This window comes from Pristis pectinata, chromosome 3 (genome assembly GCF_009764475.1).
Source record: "Pristis pectinata isolate sPriPec2 chromosome 3, sPriPec2.1.pri, whole genome shotgun sequence".
Taxonomy (NCBI): domain Eukaryota; kingdom Metazoa; phylum Chordata; class Chondrichthyes; order Rhinopristiformes; family Pristidae; genus Pristis; species Pristis pectinata.
In genome coordinates this window covers 125,340,429-125,361,366 of record NC_067407.1, presented here as the reverse complement: position 1 = coordinate 125,361,366, position 20,938 = coordinate 125,340,429, and the positions used below count along the sequence as shown (strand labels likewise).

The window sequence follows — 20,938 nt, the reverse complement described above, 5'->3', positions numbered from 1 at the left end:
CGCACGCCTTTGGGATGGGGGAAGAACCTCCACAGTCACAGGGAGAACATGCAAACCAAGGTCACCTGAGTATTTCCAGCATTTTCTGTTTTTATTTTAGATTTCCAGCAACTGCACCTTTTTTTGGTTTTCACATAATTTGATTACAGCCCCTATGCAGACACATTCAATGCCATGTACCCATTGAATATACCTACGAACTGGTTTCCATATCAATGGACTTGACTCTGCTTTTAGTTGATACACGACCTGAACGCAATTAATATAAATTGATATAAATCACGTGAACACTTGTTTCTGGTCTATCTTGAATTTCCACATTGGGTAGATTCTGCAGAGTCTCTTCAGTGAATGCATAAAGTAATTAAGTGTATGGAAAGTTATTTTTGTTGAGGGACCATATTGGGCTTTTGGACTTAACATATATAGTTATGACTTTCGACATGCATAGAGCTCTCTCGTGAAACTGTTGAGAGTTAATGGAGAAGCAGATGAGTTTGCTTCCTGGCACATCCGTCACTTTTGCACTTAACTGGCATCTATTTGACTCATAGACTTGATTGTCCCAAAGGTAGCCTGCAACGAATCCAAAGTATAAAAGCTAATGGGTAAGATTCTGGCAGGGACCACCAGTGTCTTGTCTGTGATAAATTTTCTAATCTTTGCCATTCATCTTTCACCTCCTATAAAATTCAGCTCCTTGACACCTCTGCTGCACATTTCCTATCTGACACTAATTCCCATCTACATTCTCATCATCACAACCTGTATTAGCTGCTGGCGCAACACAGCCTAAAATTTCAAATTTACATGCCATCCCTTCTTTCATCTTCTTCCATTATCCTGTCAAACTTACTGTATCTTTGTGCCAAAGCATTTGAATGCTCCTACTGATATCTCAATCTTTTTAAGCTTCCTGAGCACTTTGCTCCTTAGGCATCCATGAGGTTACTTTTCTTTCAAGGAGTCACACAAAGTAAATTGTTGTATGCCATTGTTCTTGTTTATGCAGTTATGTTACATTTTATGTTTGGGCTTTATGGTTTGGGAGAATATTACTTTCCAAAGGGGCGAAGTGATTTTATGCAGAACAGGTCTTGAGTACAATGGGAAAGTGTGAATGTAAAGTTTGTCAAGGTCAGTGATAATAGCTTATCTTTAGGGAATCCACCTTTGTTTCTTAGTAATCAAATGGTCATGTATCACAGAGCAGCAGCCTTTCCACATTAATAAGGATAGTAATGGATACCTACAATAGGAAGTATGTATTATGTTATGCCCCAAATGTCTGATTATTATCAACACAAACTGCCTGTATAATGAGGTACTTGAGTGGGCCAGCATGAACCATGAGTGATATAATGTATACATTTAGTGACTGGTGAAGTAAGTATAGGCAAGAGATCAAACATGTTTTAGTTAATAAACTGTTCTCCAAAGGATCTAAGAATTGATGGAGCATGAAGTCTTGTTTGCTAACAGTAAACGACTGAGCTTCCTTTCATGAATTATTTTTAAAGAATTGCTGTGAGAAGTACCTATAGTGTCAGGAGTCCACTGGACTCCAGGATACTACTGGAGTCCAGGAAATAGATAGAATGGTGACTGTCAGGGAAGGGAAAAGGAAAAAGAAAACGAACAGGCAGACAGAGCAGAGGATCCCGGAGGCTGTTCCCCTCAGTAACAGGTTTTCCGCTTTGGAGGCTGTTGAGGGAGATGACCTGCCAGGGCCTTGCAGCAGTAGCCAGGTCTGTGGCACTGGGACCGGTCCTGCTGCTCAGAAGGGAAGGGAGGAGAAGAGGAAGGCAGTAGTGATAGGGGACTCGATAGTCAGGGAAACAGATAGGAGGTTCTGTGACAGGGAGCATGAATCCCGGATGGTATGTTGCCTCCCAGATCCCAGGGTCCGGGATGTCACTGATTGGGTCCACAGGATTCTAGAGCGGGAGGGAGAACAGCCAGAACTTGTGGTTCATGTTGGTACCAATGACATGGGTGGGAAGAGGGATAAGGTCCTGAAAAGTGAGTTTAGCGAGCTAGGCAGAAGGCTGAAGGACAGGACCTTGAGGGTAGCGATCTCGGGATTGCTGCCAGTGCAACGCGATAGTGAAGGTAGGAATAGGAGGAGATGGCAGATAAATGCGTGGCTGAGAAGTTGGTGCAGGAAGGAGGGTTTTAGATTTTTGGATCATTGGGATCTCTTCTGGGGAAGGTGGGACCTGTACAGAGAGGACAGGTTACACCCGAACCTGAGGGGGGCCAATATCCTTGCGGCCAGGTTTGCTAGGGTGGTTCAGGAGGGTTTAAACTAGATTGCAAGGGGGAAGGGAACTGGAGGAGTAGGTCAGAGGAAGAAGGGGATGGGGAAAAGTCAGACGTGACAGGTAGAGAGGCTTTAGGAAGGAGAAGCAGAGTACAGGTTATAAAAGTAGTAAAGTGGATGGGCTAAAGTGCATTTACTTAAATGCGAGAAACATCAGGAATAAAGGAGATGAACTGAGAGCTTGGATTAGTACATGGGACTATGATATTGTGGCTATTACAGAGACATGGCTAACATCAGGGCAGGAATGGATATTGAATATTCCTGGTTTTCAATGTTTTAAAAGGGATAGGGAGGGGGGGAGAAGAGGAGGAGGGATGGCGATACTGGTCAGGGACACTGTTACAGCTGCAGAAAGGGTAGATAATGTAGAAGGATCCTCTCTTGAGTCAATATGGGTGGAAGTTAGGAACAAGAAAGGGGCGGTTACCCCCCGGTAGCAGTAGGGATACTGAGGAGCAGATTGGGAGGCAGTTTTTGGAAAGATGCAAAAATAACAGGGTTATTATAATGGGAGACTTCAACTTTCCAAATATTGATTGGCACCTACTTAGTGCCAAGGGTTTAGACGGGGCGCCGTTTGTTAGGTGTGTCCAGGACGGATTCCTGACACAGTATGTTGACAGGTCGACTAGAGGGAATGCCATATTAGATCTAATTTTAGGTAATGACCCGGGACAGGTGACAGATTTATCGGTGGATGAGCATTTGAGGGACAGTGGCCATTGCTCCATAACCTTTAGAATTGTCATGGACAGGGATAGGAGAAAAGAGGATGGGAAGATATTTACTTGGGGAAGGGCGAATTACGAGGCTATAAGGTGAGAACTTGGGATTGTAAATTGGGGTGACATTTTTGAAGGGAAATGTACTATGAAGATGTGGTTGATGTTCAGGGATCTCTTGCAGGATGTTAGGGATAAGTTTGTCCCGGTGAGGCAGAGAAGGAATGGTAGGGTGAAGGAACTGTGGGTGATGAGAGAGGTGGAACGACTAGTTAGGAAGAAGAGGGCAGCATACATAAGGTGTAAGCAGCAAGGATCAGACAGGGCTCATGAGGAATATAGAGTTGCAAGGAAGGAACTCAAGAAAGGGCTGAGGAAAGTGAGAAGGGGACATGAAAAGACTTTGGCGAGCAGGGTTAAGGAGAATCCCAAGGCTTTTTTCTCGTACGTGAAGAGCAGAAGGATGGCTAGGGTAAGGGTAGGTCTGATTAAAGACAAAGGTGGGAGGATGTGCCTGGAAGCTGTGGAAATGAGTGAGGTTCTCAATGAATACTTCTCTTCAGTATTCACCAAGGAGAGGGGTCTTGAGGATGCTGAGGACACTGTTGGTGAGGGTAAATGTTCTAGAGTATGTAGATATTAAGAGAGGATGTGTTGGAGTTGATAGAAAATATTAGGACAGATAAGTCCCCAGGGCCTGACGGAATATTCCCCAGGCTGCTTCGTGAGGCGAGGGAGGAGATTGCTGAACTGTTGGTTAGGATCTTTGAATCCTCGTTGTCCATGGGGATGGTACCGGAGGATTGGAGGGTGGTGAATGTTGTCCTCTTATTCAAGAAAGGTAGTAGGGATAGTCCAAGGCATTATAGGCCGGTGAGCCTTATGTCTGTGGTGGGTAAGCTGTTAGAAAGGATTCTAAGAGATAGGATCTATGAGCATTTAGAGAATCATGGACTGATTAGGGACAGCCAGCATGGCTTTGTGAAGGGAAGATCTTGCCTCACAAGCCTGATAGGGTTCTTTGAGGAGGTGACCAGGCAGATTGATGAGGGTAGTGTGGTGGATGTGGTCTACATGGATTTTAGTAAGGCGTTTGACAAGGTTCTGCATGGTAGGCTTCTTCAGAAGGTCAGAGGCCAAGGGATCCAGGGAGGCTTGGCCGTGTGGATTCAGAATTGGCTTGCCTGTAGAAAGCAGAGGGTTGTGGTGGAGGGAGTGCATTCGGATTGGAGGGCTGTGACTCGTGGTGTCCCACAGGGATCGGTTCTGGGACCTCTACTTTTTGTGATATTTATTAACGACTTAGATGAGGGGGTGGAAGGCTGGGTTAGCAAGTTTGCAGATGACACAAAGATCGGTGGTGTTGTGCATAGTGTGGAGGGCTGTTGAAGTTTGCAGAGGGATATTGATAGGATGCAGAGCTGGGCTGACAAGTGGCGGATGGAGTTCAATCCAGAGAAGTGTGAGGTGGTACACTTTGGAAGGACAAACTCCAAGGCGGAGTACAAAGTAAATGGCAGGATTCTGGGCAGTGTGGAGGAGCAGAGGGATCTGGGGTTTCATATCCACAGATCACTGAAAGTCACCTCACGGGTCACAACCTTATGGGATGTTAGCTTTCATAAGTCGGGGGATCGAGTTTAAGAGCCGTGAAGTGATGGTGCAGCTTTACAAAACTCTGGTTAGGCTACACTTAGAGTACTGTGTCCAGTTCTGGTCGCCTCATTATAGGAAGGATGTGGAGGTGTTGGAAAGGGTGCAGAGGAGATTTTCCAGGATGCTGCCTGGATTAAAGAGTATGAATTATGAGGAAAGACTAAAGGAGCTAGGGTGTTCTCATTGGAGAGAAGGAGGATGAGGGGAGACATGATAGAGGTATACAAGATATTGAGAGGAATAGATAGAGTGGACAGCCAGTGCCTCTTTCCCAGGGCACCAATGCTCAAAACAAGAGGACATGGCTTTAAGGTAATGGGTGGGAAGTTCAAGGGAGATGTCAGAGGGAGGTTTTTCACCCAGAGAGTGGTTGGTGCATGGAATGCGCTGCCTGGGGTGGTGGTGGAGGCTGATACATTGGTCAAGTTCAAGAGATTGTTAGATAAGCATATGGAGGAATTTAAGATAGAGGGATATGTGGGATATGTGGGAGGAAGGGGTTAGATAGTCTTAGGTGTGGTTTGAAGGGCAGCACAACATGGTGGGCCAAAGGCCCTGTATTGTGCTGTATTGTTCTATGGTTCTATGGTTCAAACAGGGTTGCATAAAAAATCGTCCTTTTCCAAAAATAGTTGTAGAGCCCGATGGATGGAGAAACTCAAAGCTACCACTTTGCAATTTTGGATTGATCTTCCCATGTCAGAAATGAATAAAACACGTTTTGTATATTCCATCATTGTGCATGCCTGAAGCATGTTGTTGTGAGCCCCAGAAGTTGGCAAACAATTGATCCAATAATAACAGTCCAGGCTGCTTTAAGCTGAACCTTGCAGGCTCCCTCTGCTGACAAGGGATGCCTACATCTGCTCCATCCAGCATCTAAATTGGACGAATTACAGAATCGGCATGTTTCCTTTGTCAATTAATTTGTGCATTAGCAGGCACTTTTTATATTACTGGTCTCACCTCCCACAGGGAAGGAGTTGCGGGGATCCCGCTAGATTGTGATTCCATACATATTTCAAGCCCTGTGCCCACAGATCCTCCTGAAAGTTGTGAACTGCAAAACCTGCAACATTAAATGCATCCATTGACATTGCATTTAGATATGCACTGTCATAGCCTCACTGTAGTTCTCCACATTCTACTGCTTCAGATCTTGTTTATTTTCCAGATACAGGGATAATTAAGCCAAATAAATTTCAACATTTTGTTCCGCTGGGAAGGGTTGTTAAAGGATGTGATAATTAAAGAATAAATAAGTAAATGCTTTTTCCATTCCATGTTGCATTGTGATCAGTTATGTTACGAACCAATTCCCATTTCGTGGCACTGATTCATTTTCTGTTGGACATGATGCAAAACTAGCCAATTAATATGAAGCAAGACTGGTGGTCCTGAACCTTCCAGTTTGATTTAAGATATTCAAGTGAGTAATTGAAAAACATGGTCCAGCCTTTACGTTTGAATTACGTTTTCTTCTTGGTGCAGGTTTTCAATGGTGGACTGTCATGATACTGGGTAACTCTGTATCCTTCTGCTCTGGATTGAAGTGCTTCAAAAGACAGTGAAATTGTCCTTTCTTTAATTGTGGCTTAGAAGAAACCACCAGGGAAATCTAACAAAAAAACTATTCAGCTGATTAGAACTATTAACCTTGAAAAACAGTCATGTCATTAGCTATAAACTGAGTTAGCTTTTTGTAACTAATGGGGGTTGTGCATGCAATAACACAGATTTCATCAGGGACTGAGGGTACTTTATTAGGATTCCACCTGTGTATGGAGAATATCATTGTTACTCGTTTTTTCTCTCACATTGTTATTCCTTGCAGTCGTCTAGTGTTTAATGTTTTCTAGACACGTCATACTAAAGCAGTTTGACTCCCTGTCGCGCAAGACATTCTTTTCTTGAGCACATCCATTTACTTTTTGATGGAAACAAGTTTTACTGTAAATGCTGTTTATTTCTTAAGAATTCGGAAAATGACTCTAATGTGAAGAATCATGAGAGATGTATAATGCAAAATATATTTGATCTTTGTCCCATTCTTTATTCTGTTCTGCACTGTTTGCTCTTCTTACGGTTAACTTTTGGCTGAGATTCTGCAGTCAGCAGTGAGCTGCCCACTCCAGCCACTGATGCATTTTCATCAGCTGTTTTTTGTGAACTTACTGGAAGGAAGCCCCTCCAACCTCAGGGGGGAATCTCTGCACCACAGTAAGCCCTTCTGTGCATAATCCCATCATGTGGGGCATCAGCAGGGGGAGATGCAGAACAAATCCTGCCCACGAAATTGCTATCTGCTGCTTAAGCCATACCTGCTTGGCATGACTAAGCAAGGCTTGGCCAGCTTGTCAGAGCTGTGAATTCTTCTGACATGCAGAAACATTCCAAAACTATTAAAAATTAATCAAACAATAAAAAAAACAAAATACGTAAAAGCATTCAGGTATATTTAAACAATTAAAAATATTAATTCTTTAAATCAGTGAATCTCTTCTCCTGAGAAATCAGTGGAAAGGAGCTCCCTGGGTCATGACTAACCTGAAAATGTTGTTCAGACTGACAGTGGTGAGGGACTTCTTTGTATTTATGATCCATCACTGCTCTCTGATTCTGGAATTACTGGTGAACAGCTGCCAGCAAAATCTGACTCACTGTATTCCTGAGTTTATGTCTAAGTGCATGTCAATAATTTAATTCAATAATTCTTGTTCACATACTTTATTTTACATTTTAATATTGGGTCCTCTCCCTTGCATCTGTTTCCTGCAGAACTGTCTCAAAGCAGCATATTTAACAAGCAAAGCAGGTCAATTTCTGCAATTTGTTATTTAGTTTATGAAACTGAGCCAATAAGCTGGTAGATTTACTTGAAAAGTGATGAGGAAATTCAGTTATGTGGAGAGTTTTGGGAAATTAGGCCTCTTAGAGCAGATAACATTAAGGGGAAATTCAATAATGTTAAAATCATGAGTGGTTTTGATGAAGTAAATGAGGAGAAACTGTTTTCAGATTGATGGCCAAAGGCCATGTATTTAATGTGATTGATAAAAGAAGCAGAGGCAACAGAAGGAACCTTTTTCTTTTACATTAAGCTGTTGTGATCTGAAAGCTGGAGACAGACTGAATAAGTTTTTTGAATAAGTTTATGCAATCATTGAACTAATTAATTTCCATTTTTAAAGACTTGCTTTCAAATACCAGAAAGGAAGACATTTGCAGGTGTGCAGAGAAAATAAGGGTGAAGTGAAACTAATTTGCCAGCAGAGGCTTGATCGAGTCATGCAGCACAGAAGCAGACCCTTCGGCCCAATTGGTCAATGCTGACCAAGATTCCCATCTCTGCTAGTCCCATCTGATAGGCTGAGTGACCTCCTTTGCTGTATCATTCCACTATTCTATGCTTATATCACTTTGGTGACTGGGGAAGTGTTCTTCTTTGATATTCCATCACAGTGAGCTTCTAGTTGGAGCAGTGAATAAAGGTGCACCATCCCAGCACACCTACACGGATTTCAAAGTGCCATTGATTGCAGCCTGGCTGCAATCTCCTGTCCTGCTTACACTCCAGTCAGGGTGTATGACTGGAGCCATGAATGGGATGCCGAGAACTGATAGTACACAAAAATAATCCTTCCTTGGTAATCGTAAAATGAAAATAAGTTTATGCATTCATTGAACTAATTAATTTCCATTTTTATCAAATAGGAATTCTTGAAGTTTTGCACTGTGTTCTTGTGGAAAGTCCTGAAGCTCTGAACATTATCAAAGAGGGGCATATTAAATCCATTATTTCCTTGCTCGATAAACATGGAAGAAATCATAAGGTATTCTTCACCATTGACAATCATTTTACTTCTTGATAAGGCATGTTTCTATACTTATAAGTGCAAGTATTGAAGACATAGAAATGTTTGTACGTTTATAAAGAAATGTTTATATTTATTTGGAATTTATATGTTTGGAATTTTGCATTGAAAAGTAAGCAGAGCAAATCTTTCTCAAAGTATTTTGAATTTCTATATATTTTAGTTCTGGATAATGTTTGGCTCACCCATAGAAGACAGAGGGTGGTTGTAGATGGAACATATTCTGCCTGGAGGTCGGTGACCAGTGGTGTTCCACAGGGGTCTGTTCTGGGACCCCTGCTCTTTGTGATTTTTTATAAATGACTTGGATGAGGATGTGGAAGGGTGGGATGGTAAGTTTGCAGATGACACGAAGGTTGGTGGTGTTGTGGATAGTGTAGAAGGTTTCTATAGGTTACAACAGAACATTGATAGGATGCAGAGCTGGGCTGAGAAATGGCAGACGGAGTTCAACCCGGATAAGTGTGAGGTGATGCACTTTGGAAGATCGAATTTGAATGCAGAATGCAAGGTTAATGGCAGTGTGGAGGAACAGAGGGATCTTGGGGTCCACGTCCATAGATCCCTCAAGGTTGTCGTGAGGTTGATAGGGGTGTTAAGAAGGCGTATGGTGTGTTGGCCTTCATTAGTTGGCGTATTGAGCTCAAGAGCCGCAAATTAATGTTGCAGCTCTATAAAACCCTGGTTAGACCACACTTGGAGTATTGTGTTCAGTTCTGGTCGCCTCATTATAGGCAGGATGTGCAAGCTTTAGAGAGGGTGCAGAGGAGATTTACCAGGATACCACCTGGATAGGAGAGCACGTCTTATGAGGATAGGTTGAGTGAGCGAGGGCTTTTCACTTTGGCGAGAAGGAGGATGAGAGGTGACGATAGTGGTGTACAAGATGATAAGAGGCATAGATCAAGTGGACAGTCAGAGATGTTTTCCCAGGGTGAAAATGGCTAACATGAGGGGGCATAATTTTAAGGTGATTGGAGGAAGGTATGGAGGGGATGTCAGAGGTAAATTTTTTACACAGGGAGTGGTGGGTACGTGCAACACACTGCTGGCAGAGGTTGGGGGGCAGATACATTGGGGACATTTAAGAGACTCTTAGATAGACACATGAATGATAGAGAAATGGAGGGCTATGTGGGAGGGAAGGGTTAGGTAGATCTTAGAGCAGGATAAAATGTCGGCACAACATTGTGGGCCGAAGGGCCTGTACTGTGCTGTAGTATTCTATGTTCTAAGTACTTGAAATGCTTCCCTATTTCTTTACTAAAAAGTGAAATGTGATTTAGTGAAAGTAGATGTCACAGAGTTAGATGCTTCTAATTGGCATCAGAACTTGTTTTGTTTTAAATAAGATTATTGGAGATTCAGATATTACTCCAACTTTCTGCCTCTTCAAAGTCATTACGATGTGTAGCCCACTCCAGTCTCTGCTCTTATGGCAGCGTTGTACTATCATCAGGATACCTGCGAGAGTAGCCCACGTCAACCCACTCTCATTTCTCCCATTTTCTTGTCCTGTTCTCCAGTTTTGAAGAGAAGTGCTTGGCTTCTCCACTCTGCCTTCCTCCAGTAATTTGACTTGAGATGAATAGAGTGGGGAAGTCGTATCACCATTGATCATTTTGCATTAGTATTCTCATGAACTGAGTCACAACAATTGTATAATATTTCATTAAAATTAAAAAGGTTTCATATACAGTCTATTCTGCAATGCTTTGGACAATATTTGTAGCTTATTATTTTTCATTTCTAAATTTTGCATTGACATAAATTTAATAACCTCTCCAATTAAATGCTGAACATTAGGTTTCATGAGTGTAACAAGGTATTAAGTCCGTCTATCGTGCCCTGTCCTTAGGGCAGCCTGTAACTCGAGTTTCAAATGTGGGATTCTAGAGCTGCTTAATGGGCAGATTGTGCTGGACCCATATTGTCCCTCGGACATCTGTCTGTTCTTCCTTGCAAGCCTGGGCTGAGCTTCTCCAGATGAATGAGCTGAACCTCCACACTTGTGAGGTGTTCTGTGAGCAACTTAAATGGACCTTGGGTCATGTACAGCTGAGGCCTGCTCCCATTATGCCTGAAGTGTTTTTATCCGTCTCTGGAGTAAAGCTGAGTACATTTGGTTCATCGGGATCCTCCCTCCGGCTTGTCAGCTGTTAACCACGAGGCTCAGTGCTGGCTTCAGCAGCAGAACAAGAGATCTGATGTGCAGGCGTCTGACTCCATCTCACCACAGACTTGTATGTTTGGCTGGGCTGTTGAAGCACTGGCTGTCAGTCAGCCTGATTCAGCCCAATAGCTGAGCTGGCTTCCCATTGCCTTCCTCCTAGCTTTTATCTTCAGAGTTCCCTAATGATCTGCAGGCAAGGATAAAGAGCTCCAACTACACTTCCAAATGGGAGAAGAGCATCTATGCCAATCAGATGTAAGTAAGACCCGAGTTATATGGGGCATGGCAGGTTGCCAGGGCCCTGTAGCTCTTGATAATAGCCAAATGCATCAGGAATATTTAAGTGGTGAAAACCCCTTTTGTCTCCATGTAGTTTAAAGGGTTAAACAGCTTAGGTTACCAAAGGTTCCATTCTTGTACCTATTGGATACCCTGATGATATTCAACTCCAATACTTTAATTTACAAATCATAAATATTTGTAAAATGAAGCACAGTAATTGGCAAACACGAGCAGAAGAATGTATAGAACATATGATCGAATCCTCTTGCTTAAATTACTTCAGATTTAGACCTGAAGTTTCTTTAAGTTCACGGTTGTTTGGCTGCTTGTAGGTTCGGCTCACTTCCCCACAATTTTGCTCTCAAGCAGGCAATTATGCTGAGCTTCCACCCTGATGATACACTAGCCTTTAAAAAAGACCTTGTGCGATGTTTCAAAGTCTTGTTTTTAAACCCTCCCATGTCAAACCCAATACCTTATCAGCTCTTTGCTGTATACATTTCAAGCAAATACTTCAAAATATGAATTTACCATTAGAAATATACAAATATTTAAATGTCTCGGAAGGTACAAACATATTCCCTGTCAGACTGACTATAGAAACTTTTTAGATGACTGTTATTACAATTTAAAACAAAACAGTGCTGCTGTTTTAAGTTGAAGGAAACAAACCAAATTGTTGTTCAAAAATAGTCTCTTTCTTTAAGCAAATAAAACAAGTAACTTGAGCTTTGATGTGCATTTACTTTAGATTTTTGTGCAAACCCCACAATTTCATTGTGCTTAAGATGGATTGAAATGAAATTGCTTGTTGATTGTTTTCTAATGATCCCCTCAATTGGTACTTAAGTGAGCCAATTGTCTGAATAAGTGGAGATGTGGATAAATAACTTAGTTCCCTCAGCTTTCAGCAATTACTCTGGCATTGAGTGAAGTAGTGTAGTTCTGAACTTGTGTTGTTTATACTGGCAAGTTTCTGAAATGTCTTTATACAGAAGACGTGTATTGTTGGAACAGTGACATTTTATGGAAATCTCCATCTTGTGATAACTGAAGTGAGGCAGAAAGTCAGAACCAACACAATTAATTTTCTTGTCATCTAAGGTTTTGGATGTATTGTGCTCTCTGTGTGTATGCCATGGAGTTGCTGTGCGATCTAACCAGCATCTAATTTGCGACAACTTACTACCAGGAAGAGACCTACTGTTGCAAACACAGCTCATCAACCATGTCAGCAGGTAATGCTATCAACTTTCTCTGTGATATATGATCAGAAATAATGTATTTTTAAATGTCAAGAATGCAGTAAAGCAATAAACTGATGTAATGATTTCTTCTAGCACTTTAATTAATCAACAAGTACTCTTTGCTGACTCTCATGAGAACTATAAACAACTTTAGGTGAGAACTAAATGATAACTAAATATAAGCCTCATGTTCTTGTGTTAATATTGTGTTGCATTTTCTCTGCAAGGATTGGGGGGAGGAGCAAAAATTCAGTGAAGCTGCTGTCACACATGGTCACTTCATTACTTCACTGATGAGACTTTGCTACACCTCACTTGGTTGTGGTGTTTTTGAGAGAGGTTGTCATCTTAGTCAATTCCTATGTTGTGACCAGATGTGCACTTGGAACTTGACTGGAACTGGTCAAAGTTATTTAACTTTTGACAGCCAGGAAATGATGCATACCTCCAACTGTCTGGGATGAACTTGAATCTGGGGAAACAAGGAATGAAGTTGTCCACTAAATCATAGTAAATGTATCTCAGAGATGCTCAGCAGCTGTAAGCATCATCTCTTAAAAGAAAGTCCATTGTTATTTCATGTATAAACTCTTCTTCAGAAGGATAAGAAGTTATGGAAAAATTTCAAGCATCAGTGCTATATGACTTCTTATTGATGTGGATATGTCTGTTCACTTGCAGAGTACAATTTACCTTTGTTAAAACAATGGGTAAATACTAACGATGTGATCTCTTACCTACACAAACCAAGTGAGAGTTATATTTTCAGTACAAATCGGGAAGATAATGTGTCGAACAGAAGAACGAGGGTGGTTATTCAACCCTCAAGTCTACTGCACTTTTCAGTTGGATCATGGCTACTCTGAGCTTCAACTCCATCAATTCATCTTTAATCCAAATCACATGATATCCTCATTTAAAAGAAACCAGATAATGACAGCCTTAAATTTGAGTTGACACAGCATCACAGCCTTCAAGGGAACAAATTCAAATTCTCAGAGATGTTTGAGTGAAAAGCGTGCATCTTCCTAGAACCATAGAACAACTACAGCACAGAAAACAGGCCATTTGGCCCTTCTAGTCTGTGCCGAAATATTATTCGGCTAGTCCCATTTACCTGCCCCCAGCCCATACCCCTCCAGACCTCTCTCGTCCATGTATCTATCTAATTTACTCCTAAAAGAGTGAGCCCACATTTAACACATCAGATGGCAGCCCATTCCACACTCCCACCACCCTTTGAGTGAAGAGGTTTCCTCTAATGTTCCCCCTAAACCTTTCCCCTTTCACCCCAAAGCCATGTCCTCTCGTACTTATCTCTCCTAAGTGAGTGAATTTTAAGTGTGAACCATTTATTCTGTTTTCCACATCAGAAAAAAGATAATTGCCTTGTTTACCTTCTTAAACAGTTATATTGGTTTCATCACCAAGATATGATTACGACCTCCTGAACTCGTGGCAATGCAAGTCAGATTGATTCAATCTTTCCTCACAGTTGCTACTTTGAGATACATTCATACTAACCATAACTTGCACTTTGAAAAGGTTTGTCTTAAAAATATTATGATATAGAAGTAGACATAAACTTGATGTTTGAGTAATTTGGAATAAAACCAATAAATGCCAGAAACACTCATCTGACAAGGCAAGATATGTGGAGAGAGAAAAACCGAGTTTATATTTGCGGGTCAATGATTGAATGAGAAGTCATTGACTGCCACAAATACCAACTGATCAGATGAGAATTTCCAATGTTTTCTGGTTTTATATCTGTTATGATGAGGGTTAAATGCCATATTTAAGCGAAACTTAATTATCACTGTGTCATGCAACTAGAGAATGGTGAAATAGATGGTCGTTGGTCTTTTTTCATCCCACTAATCCTGTGCTCCTATAATAACTGGTGTTTTGTACTTTTTCCTGACCAGCATACAAATCTCTAGCCACAGAATTTAATGGGAAGAGAAATGTTTGGAGCAAAAGGGAGAAATCGTGGCCATATTGCTGGGCAAGCATAAGATTGGCTGGTTTTAAGATGTACGCATCTTGTAAAAGTTGATGAACCAGAATTTCCATGGAAGTCATTGTTGGGGGTGGATCTGGGGTGGGATTGGACATTCTCCCCTGGGTCTTTAACCCCATCTGATGTTGTGTAATAAGGTAGATTTACATGGCTGCTTCTGCCTTTTTCAGTGCCAATGGCATTCCCTTAGTAAGTAGATGAAAAAGTCTTGTAGTAGTGACTTGGATCAACCTCATTTTGACTGACATATCTGACAGGTGGATAAATGGGTTGAGAACAGTGTGCCTTCTCAGATTTCAGCAGGACAGATCTGTGCAGGTGCTATTTCCTTTACAGACACAGGATTGTGTGCTGGAATGGAGCTTAGAACTTAAGACATGCAGTAAAAGTTTCTCTAATGAAAGAGCCCAGTTTCTCTTTTCTACTTTTAGCATGCGGCCCAATATCTTCCTTGGAATCAGCGATGGTGCTGCCCAGTACAAGAAGTGGTACTTTGAGCTTATAGTGGACCACGTTGACCCCTTTGTAACAACAGAAGCAACACATCTTCGGGTTGGCTGGGCTTCAACAGATGGCTACTCCCCCTGCCCTGGAGGGGGAGAAGGATGGGGAGGAAATGGTGTAGGAGATGACCTTTACTCCTACGGATTTGATGGATTACACTTATGGTCAGGTGGGTGGTAATTATTAGAGTCAATAATATTGTAAATAACCCAATTACAGGTACAATCTTGAATCTGCTTCACAGCAGCAAATTCTCAACAAAAAATGCTGCTTATTTAAAAGAAATTCCAGACATGTATCGTAAACTAAAAACATCTGGCACTTGTCATACCATGTTCCATGAATGGTGGTCTCTCAATAAGAAATCCAGAATAGAAGTAGATCAATAGTTATTTGCCTGACAATCATTTTGCCGAAATTTGTTATTGTAATGATTGAGTATTAATAGTAATGCAGAATTGTATGCAACATTTTGCTGGTTTAAGATGTTATGGACTTAAATTTAGATGTAAGTTTGATATAAATCTACCCACCAGTGTTGTCTATTCCTATTTTCTGGTACTTCAGGTTATGTAAAGATTCATTAAAAACATAAAATAATTTCATGTAATTACACTGGAAATCATGTTTTTGAGTTGAGATCATCTGTGCAATTGGTTTAAAGAATTTAGTGTGCCTAACATTTGAAGGTATCTCAACTCATTAGTTACTTTTGGAATCCAGTCAGGGTTTTTATGCAGCAGAAAATTTACATACCACAAAGTTTACAGATGTGATGAATGAACAGGTGATGGATTTTATTGAAAATCAAAAAACGGTAGACGTAAGAAATCTGAAATAAAAACAGAACATGCTGGAATCTTGCAGCAGGTCAGGCAGTATCTGTGGAAAGGCAGAGTTCATGTTTCAGCTTAAAGAACCTTCATTGATGTGTTTTATTGGTTGAGGGAGGGATGCTAAATAGGTTGTCCTGATTTTTTTTTTAAAAGAAAACTGCTTTAGCTTTTCCATCGGCTTATTTCTTGCATCAGCCTGACAGGCAGTTGGGGTTCATTTTAAGCAGTTTATATGAAGAATAGCATCTCCAGCAATACAGCATTGCCTCAGTAGTGCAAAAAGATATCAGTAACATTGATTTCGATGGGTTTCACACAGTAATGACGGTAAAACTGTCAACTTCCTTGATATGACTCTGAAACTGACAGTAACTTGTAATGAGCACTAAATTTATATTTATAAGGACCTGTGGACCTTTTCCTGATAGCTATACTTCTGTCATTTTGCTTACAGAAATAATGTTTTCCACAGTGGGAAACCTTCATGTTATAATACCTGAATATGGGTCATGGCTTCAAGCTCCAGAGCAAAGCTGGCAGCTCTGTGTGGAACTGCTGGCATCTATTGCTGTGCTGAAGATCAGGATTTCTGCATAAACACAGAAGTCCTAAGCTTCTGCCCAATTAACTTTTGCTGGTTTCCCAATCTCTTGAAGTCCAGTGGCAGAGTATGAACTTTTGTAGGTTTTCCAAAAGTTACATTAGAAAATATGCCCACTAAACCAAGTACAAGCCTGTTGATGTGAATAGAGAAGGGTGGCTGTGAGGGATAAGTGCATTTATATTCTAATTACACTTTTTTGATTTAATTCAGTTAATTTATATGAATTTAGTTGTTTAAAATGATTATCAGTATCTTTAAACTTTTAATTTTTTGAAAAGAATTAAAAAATACGTTTAATTTTTGAGAATTTCTGAATATTTGGAAATATCAAATAATATTCAATCTCTCTGACAGTTTTGACAGCCTGTTTAGCCAGAGGTGAAAGCTTAATCAGCTATTAATGCATTTTTGTGGGTGAGCCTTGCATTTTATGACTAGATCCTTGTTGATCAAGTGGGAACTGGCTTTCTTACAGATGTTTGCACCAGACAACCAACTCCAGGTAAAAATGGCCTTTGCAGGCAGGAGACTACCAGACTAATTGGTGAATCATGGAATGTGACAACCCACTCTCATTCACTGTCAGTACTCTGCACCTAGCCCAATTATTAACGCCAGGTGATAGATCCATTTTTTTTCATTGAATGGATGAAGGTATTTATAATTCCACCGGCTAAAATCCCTTTTAAAAGCAGAATGTTTCTTGACATATCTTTAGAACAGCTCAGGGGCCATTCAGCCCTTTGGATCCATGCAAGCTCCCAGGAGAGTAATCTCATTAATTCCCTTCCTCCTCTTACTTCCCTGTACCTTTGCAGCTTTCTCTCTCCCATTCATGCCCATCATATCCCTTTGAATCTTTGTAACCCAGACTGAGGGATAATTTGCAGCAGCCGATTATCCAACCAGCATGGGAAACCCACAGCCATGGGGAGAATTTGCAAACTTGGAACTGACAACACCTGAGGTGAGGATTGAACCTGGGCCACTGGAGCTGTGAGGTAGCAGCACTAACTCCTGCACCACTGTGCTGCTCAGATTTAATTCCTCCAGCAGCCACCACTGGCTGGGTGGGACTGAGTGATCTTTTTCTGTCCATCAAGTTGAGGGTGGAAATTGTGAGCCTTGACTTGTCAGGAGGACCAACATTGGATGTTGGTTCATGTTCTGGACTCACGAGGTCAGCTCCATTCTGAATTAAAATCAGCCAAGTTGCCTTGTTGGGCTACCAATTCAAGTGCTAGAAAAATGCACTACTGGGATTACAAAGACTACCAGAGACTGCAGATGCTGGAATATGGAGCAACAAACAAGATGCTGGAGGAACTCGGTGGGTGAGGCAGCATCTGTGGATGGAAATGGACAGCCAGTGTTTCAGATCGAGACCCTTCATCTGGATCCAATCGGCCGTATATTTCCCTCCATAGATGCTGCCTGACCCACTGAGTTCCTGCAACATCTTGTTTGTTACTACTGAGATTTTCTGGACCGTTCAGCCAACCATTTCAATACAATGTGTTCCTCTTTTGATCTGAGGAAATAACAATAAAGTGGCATTTTAAATGGTGTGTTAACACTAAGAGCATTTGTATTTCCAATGGAGGAAAATCTACCCAAAGGATTTTTCGGAAAGGTAGGAAACAGATGTTGATATTTTCTTGACTTGCTGTTTTTCTCCTTTTAGGCTGCATTGCTCGGACAGTAAATTCGCCAAACCAGCACTTGCTAAGGGACGATGACGTAATCAGTTGCTGTCTGGATTTAAGTGCTCCAAGTATTTCCTTCCGAATTAATGGGCAACCAGTTCAGGGAATGTTTGAAAATTTCAACACCGATGGGCTCTTCTTTCCTGTGGTCAGCTTCTCTACAGGAGTAAAGTCAGTGATTCTCCATGTCTGCTCCATCTCCATGTTTATTTCATGTCTTTTTTTATATATAACAGTACCCAGTTTTTGACCCATGCATTCACCGACACTCAGGGCATGTAAAGATAAGTCAAAAAATGAAAGGTGTTCATTTATTTTGCACCTACAATGTTAAAAGGAATATCCAAACACAAAGTAAATTAAAATCACTGAAAATAGCTGAAATAAATAATGAAAGCCAAATTTTTTTCTCTCGAAAGCCGATGCCTCCCTTGAGTCAGAATGGGATTGCTATGTTTATGTGCTAGGTTTGAGCCAGCACAGTCTCAGGGGCAGGTTACCCTGTGTGGGAGCAGGGACACCAGTGGAATATTACACCACCTTGTTGGACTCCATGGGGAGTCCACAAGAGTGCCCCAGGGAGGGACAGAAGATGTCGCTGTTGACTTCAGCTGACACCAGTGCTTGAAGCTGGAGGGCTTCTGCAGCGATACCTGGGTAAGTCCTGGCATTGGGGTAGAAGATCTGCTCCCAAGTTACTGCAGGTACAAGTACAGGATGTGTTAGATTAGCTATTTAGGAGTTAAATAGTCATTCACAGAACTTGAGCATTACTGCTAAGGCGTTCCTCATCCCCAACTGCACTTGAACAGGGAAGCACTGCCAATGAAGTCAGAAGGCAATTAAAAGTCAGCCACACTGCTGTGGATCTGAAGTCACTTGCAGACCAACCTGGCTGAGGGCATCATATTTTCTTCTTTAAAGGGCATTATGAAGCAGATGGGTTTCATGGCCTTCCAATATCTTTATGGCTGATGCAAAATTTTTATTTAATGATTCAAATTTAAATTTCCCAGTGCCAAAGCTGAACTTTTGGAACATTTAGTCCAGGTTTCTGAATCACTAAACCAGTCACTTAACCGTCCTGCTCGAAATTACCAGCCCAGTAATAACAGCTTTGCTCCTGATTGCATGACAATTAATTTAAACGATATACCATTTCCCCACCAACATCCCACTGGGCCCATTGATATGAACATGAGGACATCAGAATTAGAAGCATTAGTACAACATTTGGCCCCTCGAGTTTGCTCTGCCAATTCTATGTGGTTTTAGTATTGTCCACAGAGCATTTATTTTCCACCAAAACAGTTATATAATCTGAAGACACAAGAGAATGCAGCTGCTGGAATCTGGTGCAAAAGTGAGCTGTTGGAGGAAATCAGCAGATCAGGCATAATCTGTGGTGAGAAATGGACAGTATACAGAGGTCTGGGGAATACTGACTATCTCCCCACTACTTTTTTCAGTCCAGATGAAGGGTTTTGATCTGAAATGTTGACTGTCCAATTCTCTCTACAGATGCTGCCTGACCCATTGAATTCCTCTAGCAGCTTGTTTTTTGCTGAGGCATATCATTAATTGGTTGCATTGTAACTGCTGGCTGCAGTCTCCAGCTACAATGGCCATGTTTTTGAAAAATAATCATTTCATAACTTTTGGAAGTTCTAAGTTTGTAAATGCAGCCTCGTCGTATAATTTTCTCAAAACTCATTCCTCCAACTACTCCCCATCTACCATCCTAAATACTCCCCATGGACAACCACTCGATACACTGCTGAATCTATATAATGGGTACCAAACCTGTCACCTCTAGCACCAATAAGGAGAACAGAAGGGGTGTGGGAATGCCACCACGCACGAGTTCTCCTCCAGATCACACTACTATATATATTGTCCCTTCATCTTTGCTGGGTGCTTGTCCTGGAAATCCCCACCCTACAACTTTCTTGAAGTACCTTCAACAGAACTGCAGTGGCTTAAGACAGTAATGCTCCACCTCTTTTTAAGGAGGCTGTGAGAAATGGGGAATAAATGCCTGCCTTGACAGTCATGCCCACAATCTGTATGTGAATGAAAAGAAATCTCTGGACTTTAGTCTGAATTTAATAAATACCTGAAATGAAAGATATAGTTGTCCCAGGAGTAGAGGTAATCTCAGCACTCATAGAGATTCACTTGGAAAAAAATATGAATTTGATTTCTGCACACAAGAAAATCTATTGAAGCCGCTCTGTGATGATATTGACAATGTCAGTGTTATTGAACTTGGAGAAAGGACAATTTTATTTCCCAAAGAAGTGTCGAATACTGTCATTCATAACACAGTGAAGAACTTTTCCTGTGTGTTTCCTACAGTTAGAATATGGCATTCTGATTCCTGCTGTGAAAGAACAAAGTGAGGATATTCTGCACTGTACCCACGTGAGAGTACAATAAACAACTGGTTATTGGAGTTTTACTGCAGTTTGTCTCAGAGGAGTGGTCCTTGTTTTGTTCCATTTTCCATCCCAATTCCCCTTTGAGCAGTTTTCCAATTAATTTATGGATTAGTTGTTTTGTTGGTTAGAAATAGACATAACTTTCCTTCCAAACAAGCTGCACTTGTGTCTCCCTAGGGTTCGTTTCTTGCTTGGCGGTCGCCACGGGGAGTTTAAGTTCCTTCCACCTCCTGGCTATGCTCCGTGCTTTGAAGCCTTGCTGCCAAAAGAAAAGATGAAGGTGGAGCACACGAATGAATATAAGCAAGACCACAATGGTGTGCGGGACCTTCTGGGTCCTACCATCTCACTCACGCAAGCTGCCTTTACACCAATGCCTGTGGATACCACTCAGGTACTGTAACCTGAGCTATCACTTGTTTTGCTGGCCAGTGTGGTTTTATTCTGTGTGACAACAAATACAACTTCATAATATCCATCAAAGCAGCAGTTGAAAGCAGATGATTTCGTTGAATTAGAAGAGGTTTTGTCTGAAAAGTATTT

General features: G+C 41.4%; 1 protein-coding gene across 4 annotated transcripts in view; it reads left to right on the top strand.

The window, feature by feature from the left end:
* ryr2a (ryanodine receptor 2a (cardiac)) overlaps positions 1-20,938 on the top strand; it is a 587,454-nt gene that overhangs the window by 239,233 nt on the left and 327,283 nt on the right. For all 4 annotated transcript variants that reach the window (XM_052011297.1, XM_052011295.1, XM_052011296.1 and 1 more), the window contains exons 16-20: positions 8,419-8,537; positions 12,139-12,272; positions 14,736-14,977; positions 17,933-18,125; positions 20,573-20,789. In XM_052011297.1, coding sequence (XP_051867257.1) covers positions 8,419-8,537; positions 12,139-12,272; positions 14,736-14,977; positions 17,933-18,125; positions 20,573-20,789 — 905 coding nt within the window. The remainder of the gene's footprint in view (positions 1-8,418; positions 8,538-12,138; positions 12,273-14,735; positions 14,978-17,932; positions 18,126-20,572; positions 20,790-20,938) is intronic.